General features: G+C 56.4%; 1 protein-coding gene across 1 annotated transcript; it reads left to right on the forward strand.

Annotated features, from left to right (window-relative positions):
- Positions 1–262: 262 nt before the first annotated feature.
- Positions 263–1059, forward strand: LOC311193567 (regulator of G-protein signaling 5; the record flags this gene model as incomplete). The annotated part of the gene is made up of 2 exons (XM_084266424.1): positions 263–396; positions 898–1059. The coding sequence occupies exons 1-2, from the start codon at positions 337–339 to the stop codon at positions 1057–1059; spliced, it is 222 nt and encodes a 73-aa protein (XP_084122550.1). The 5' UTR covers positions 263–336.
- Positions 1060–6051: the final 4992 nt, after the last annotated feature.

The following is a 6051-nucleotide window of genomic DNA, read 5'->3' on the forward strand; positions in this document are numbered from 1 at the left end:
AGGGCCCAGACCAGGGCTGTGGGGTGAGCACAGACTACGTGAGCTTTCTTTACTCCCTTCAGGCCATCACTGGAGGAGGCTCTGCAGTGGCGCGATTCCCTGGAGAAGCTCCTGCAAAACCCCTGTAAGTTCACATTCCCCATCCCACGTGTGTCCCTGCCCTGTTCCTCAGCCAGAGCTCAGCCCCCTGGGCCCCCAGTGCTCAGGAAGGACCTGTCCTCCCCCCCAGATGGGCTCACCAGCTTCCACAGCTTCCTGCGCTCCGAGTTCAGCGAGGAGAACGTGGAATTTTGGGTGGCCTGTGAGGACTACAAGAAAGTCAAGTGCCCTGTGAAGATGGCAGAGAAGGCCAAGAAGATCTATGAGGAGTTCATCCAGACTGAGGCACCCAAAGAGGTCAGTGGCTGCGGGGCAGGAGATGGTGTCAGGAGAGATGAGGCTGCTGCCCTAGTGGCCTCCATCCCAAAGGAGAGTGATGGCTGCAAGGCATGCACACACTGGCTGAGAGGCTCAGAGGGCCATACCCTCACCGAGGGGCAGCCCCATCGCCATAGGTTGCACCCCCACCACCCCATGCACATGCCCAACCTCTGCTGGGCTGCCTCCTGTCACAGGTGTCTCCTGCACACACCCACCCTCCTCTGCCTACAGAGGACTTGTGGTAATCATAAGGGATGACAATCTGTGGTAGCCCCACCAAGTCATCTCTGCTGCAGGAGAGGCCTCATTCCTCATTACAGATTTGCCACCAGTAATTCCCCAAGATAAGCAAATTTGCTTCAGTCCCTCCCCATAACCTCTGCAGGGTTGTTGATGGGACAGAGCAGGTGAGGGGAGATGCCATTGCCCACCCCTCCCAACAGCAGGGCCCCCACCCCTCTTACACTCCCACCACAGGTGAACATCGACCACTTCACCAAGGCTTTGACCATGAAGAACCTGGTGGAGCCCTCACCAAGCAGCTTTGACATGGCCCAGAAGAGGATCTTTGCCCTGATGGAGAAAGACTCCCTGCCCAGATTTGTGCGGTCAGAGTTTTATCAGGAGTTAATCAAGTAGCAATGCAGCAGGGCTGTGCGAGGCATCCCCGGGCACTCCCCTGCTTCTCTAGAAACACCTGCTCCTTCTCCTGCAGACACTTTGCTTTCTCCATACCACCCTAAAAGAGCACCCAGAGGCATTGCTAAACATCTCCACATGCTTTGGGCTATTGGATGTCCTGATGTCTCCTCTCTTGCAGTCTCTTTCCTCTCCCACAAAACACCAATTAGCAGAAACTCCTGGTGATCCCCACTGGGTTTAGGACCCAGAAGGGCAGGGGAGCAGACCCCAGCCCCATGGCGACCGGGAGCCACATGGGTGCATCCCTGGCACCATGGGGCTCGGCTTTAGCCGGGCTCTGAGGTGCCAGCTCTATCCTCCTAGGACATGGCAATTTTTCTCCCAGTTCTGCCCGTATTGCTGGCTTGCTCCAGGCTCTCTCCCTTCTCCCAGCTTCCCAGAGCATCACCGCGGCTGCGCAGTGTGCCTATGGGTGCTCCCCTCCTGGCCAAGTCTGGCGTGCCTGCTGCCCTGGGTGCAGGGTGGAGCATGTCCACCCTGGCATCTCATCTTCAGAAAGCAGTGTTTGGCGGGCACAGTGCTGGCAGGGTTGGCTGGACAGCGGTGAGGGTTGTCCGGCGGGGACGGTGGTACAGCGGGTCTGGGAGAAGGGTGCACCTGGCTGGGACACGGGGTGGACAGAGCGAGCCTGCGGCGCCGCTTTCCCAGGGGCTCCGCTCGGAGTTGGCTGTGAGACAGCTGCTCGCTCCACACCAAAGACAGGAAAGAGGATAAATCAAGCTCTGTTTGTTACAAACACCAGGACTGTTTAGCAACCCAGACCTCCCGCTCGCTCCAATCGCTTGCATGGCGTGCTGAACCCGCAGCCCGTGCCCGTGGCCCTGTGCCTACGCGCAGCCCTGAGCAGTGCTGGTGGCTGGGGCGTGCTTGGATCGCAGCAGCTTCAGGGGCCTCGCCGCAGGAACATCTTGCTCCCGTTGCTTCTCCCTGCAGCAGGCAGGCCGAGGCGATGCTTCTGCACAAACCCAATCCAGGCTCATCAGTTGGAGGAGGGAAGAGAATCACGATGGGGGAAAAGAGCTGCAATGGCAACTGGTCGGATCCAATTAAAAAAAAAACAACAACCCAAACCAAACTAACTCCAAAACCCAAACCCATCGCTGGGAATCTGAAAAATAAACCCCTGGCTTCTTGAACAGATGGCGAAGGTTGCTGAGTTCATGTAGTCCACATTTCTCCCTCCAGTCTCCTCCTGTCTGCCCAGGACATGGTTTCTACAAGGCCGCCTTTTAAAAAGACCAGCCCTTTCCTAAGGATTCAAAGCCAGCCCACTGATTGCTACTGGAGGAGGTCACAGCTGAGGATGGATGGGGCAGGGGTGGCTGGGGTCTCGCTTCAGCCTCGAAGTGAAGCCAGGACGTTTTCTCCCCGAAACAGCATCCTCAGGGCTGTGGCTTGCAACGAGCAGGCTGAGGGGATCAATCTGCACAGCTGCCAACCCAACAGATGCGGGCAAAGTAACTCCCAACAGCGGTCCCAGCAGGCATCTCGGACCAGCCACCCCCTCAGGTGGCTCAACCTCAACTGCAAGTCATAAGACTCCACACGAGCTGCAGGGACATAAACAATGGGCCTGCCAGCCTCTTTGAGACTTTCAAAATCGGATCAAAACCCCATCAGCCCCAAATATTTACATGCTGTCACTATGGTGATGAAGAAAAATACATCCCGAGCTGCAGGAAGTGGGCTGTGCTCTCCAAGCAGGGATGGGGAGGCAGAGGAAGGATGGAGGCCATCACAAACGTGACCTTTTTTTTTTTAACTCTGGAGCAAATGGCCTGGGAAAGTCGGTGCTGGAGCAGTGGGGGTGATGCCTGGGGGATGTTCCCCTGGGGTGAGTGTGGGGAGCGGCTTGGGCGGCCCCAAAGAGCTTCAAGGGAGCCCATGAGCAGCACGAGGCTGCTGCCAAAAGGGTGCAGGACCCCCCGGCAGCGCCTGCTGCCCAGGGCTGGTGGGCGAGAAGGGGGAGGCAGTGGGAGGAGAGGCTTGGCCAGCCCTTCTGCTGCAGGGTGGTCCCACCACCTCGCCCCTGGCATGCTCCCTGCATCCTCCTGATGTCTCCATGAACTGGTGTCAAGATAACTGGGCTTAGCAAGTTCAAGCTCCCTGCTAACAGTGCGACTCTGAAATGCAAAGCCGGACCGGTTTCCATGCGGAAAGACCCGGATCCTTCATTTCATCTGGATCCCACGGCAGCTACTTCCACATAGCCTCACGTCTTTCGCAGTAACACCAACACCAGGCTGCTGCTGGAGGCCGGCTCGCTGCACGCCGTCACAACCTGTGATGTCACTAGCTGTGAGAGCAACGTGTAGGGCAGGGAGAAGGTGTTTGGGTACGTACGTACGTGCTGGGAAGACAAGCGGAGACTGGGTTCAGGAGAGGTGAAACGGCTCCATTGGAAATCCTTCCCCAGCTTGATTCCTGCTAAAATACTGGAAGCCGACTTCAGGGAGTGATTGAACACGTGCCAGCAGGCTACAGGGTGCCCATGAAACATGGCCCCCGAGCTGTTTTGGAGCTCTTGGGAAGTTGTGTTTGTGTAGAAGGGTCGTTCAGCTAATTACTCGAGCAGGCGTGCCCCAGGACTGCCTGCCCCGCCCCCTACCCCCCAGCCAAGTTTACCCCAGGCCCAGAAGCATTTACTGTTGGGCTGACACCAACCACCATAATTTCTGTAGGAAATACTTCATGTATTTTATCACTCTTGCTCTCATGAAACTTGGCATATATATGGGCACCATACATAACGTACTTTACCTCTATATCCCTACAGACATATATAAGCATGCCACACACATATATACACACTCCCAATGTGGGCATCCGACTCCCCAGTGAGTCAGGGAGCCAAAAGCAGAGCGTTTGGACATTGTGCTTGGAGTCCATCACAGAGATGGGCACACATGGGTTTAGTGTGGTCCCAGACCCCCACTGAGGGAAACCTTGGCTACCCACCTGAGTGAAAGCAAAGGTGCATCTTCCAAAACATCCTCTGATTCATGCTGTGCCCACAGCTGCTGGGAACCTGCAGCCCCGGCCTGCCCTGGTGCCCAAGCAGGCATCAGGTCTTGTGCTCTCCAAGGGACCCCCATCTCCTGCCATGGGGCAAGGCACCCTCATGCTGCAGCTGGGGTCCCCAGGCACCAGTTCCCTGCTGCAGGGATGTGTGGCAGAGAGCTCCCTGCCGCCGCACCCCTTGGTCGAACACCAGGGGATCATTTGCTGCGTGTTTCCAGTTAACTGGGCAGCTGGACTCTCACACCTCCCCAGCTGAGGTGTGAATGGCCCAGCTCCCCACTGGCACACTGAGGCCCGGCTCTGCTGGTGCTGGGCTGCCCGGTGCCAGCCCTGGGGACTGCTGAAGCCCTCCCCGTAGGGGGGCTGAGGGTGCCCAGGGCTCACCCAGGCTCCCCCAGTAACTCCGGGGCCCAGACTCCCTGGCTGGAGGGTGCCAAGTGCTGTGACCAAGGGCTGAAGTGAGGTCAGACGGGGGATTGGTTCCTCACACCCATGAGCAGCTGGTTTTCAGTCTGATGTTCTCCATCTGATTTCAAGTAGAGATCTCCTTCACATGAGGAAGAAGCAGCAGCACACTGGTGTGCGCTGAGGGACTGGTGTTATCCAATATTCATGTACCACTCCGTAATTCACACATAAACATGTATTCCTGTACTGTCTCAGTGGACTTTCATTGTCTCTCTGCACTGAAGGTGCACTCCCAAGTTATGCCCCATGCCCCTGGCAAGCCCAAAGGCCTCCGAGATCTTCTGCTGCAACAGCTGTCGGGGTTTCCCAGGAAACTGGAAAAGGGAATAGGATTATCACTCTGGAGGAAAGCAGGCACCCCCAGCCCCACTGCTGGGGGGCTGCCTCAGACTCCAGCTCACAGAGTTGGCTGACACTCCAGCATTGGCTGCAGTGCCAGCAGGGGCTGAGCAAGAGCCAGCCCTGCTCACCCTGCCATGCCACTTTTGGGTTTGAGCGTGGTCCCCTCTGGAGCTCCAGGTGGGGAAATGTTTGCAAGGAGGTAGTGCTCATTGACATCCCCCCTCTAAGGCTGCCTAAGGGTCTTGTGCTCACCTCAGCTCCCGGCAAGGACAGGTGGTCACTGTGCTGAGCTCACTGCTGGGCACGCCATGGATCCCCTAAAGCCCAGCAGCCCCCAGGCTCATGGTGCCAATGGTACCTGAAGGATTTAATGGCTGCTTCATCTTTCTGTGACCTTACCACAACCTCTGAGCAAAGCCAGTTGTAAAATGACCTTTTAGAGTAACGTGTCTTCTTCAGTTCCCAGAACCGCATTTTAGAAGGATTAATGCAAACATTTTTATTTAGAACAGATTCATCGTTATTTAAATACCGGTACAGTTCTTGCAATAGTCATTGAGAGTTCCCAGTACTAGGGCAAAATAAAACATGGCCACATGCTTGGCCATGTCCAGAGCTTTAGCAAGCCTCTCCATCTCAGCTGAACATGCAGGGGCGGTGGTGTGTGTCAGTAAAGACAAAATAAAGCAACCATCAGGAGATGTTTCTCTGTGGGCCTGGATGTGCCTACCGGAGAGCCACGGCCTCCTCCTGCCATGTCAAGACCCCAGTGTGAGAACTGTTGCCTGGACTGGGATGCAGAGCCAGGAACACATGGTTGTCAGAGCAGCAACATCCAACTAAGGAGAGCCCTAGGGTTTGGGACAGTGTCACCGACAGCCACCGGCGGGTGATCCCTGGTACCACAGCCCCAGGCCTGCATCTGTGCCTTGTGCCTCCAGCTGCAGGTCAGCGCCAGCCCTGCAGTGCGCAGTGAAGGCCATGTCTAACTGCAGGGATTAAAAAGTCATCTGCCTTCTGGCAAAGCCCAGGAGCAGAGAGATGAGACTGACATGTTCCTCCTATCATCTTCAGGAAAAAAGTGAGTCATGCTACTAC

This window comes from Gallinula chloropus (assembly GCF_964237585.1).
Source record: "Gallinula chloropus genome assembly, chromosome: 6".
NCBI classification, from domain to species: Eukaryota; Metazoa; Chordata; class Aves; order Gruiformes; family Rallidae; genus Gallinula; species Gallinula chloropus.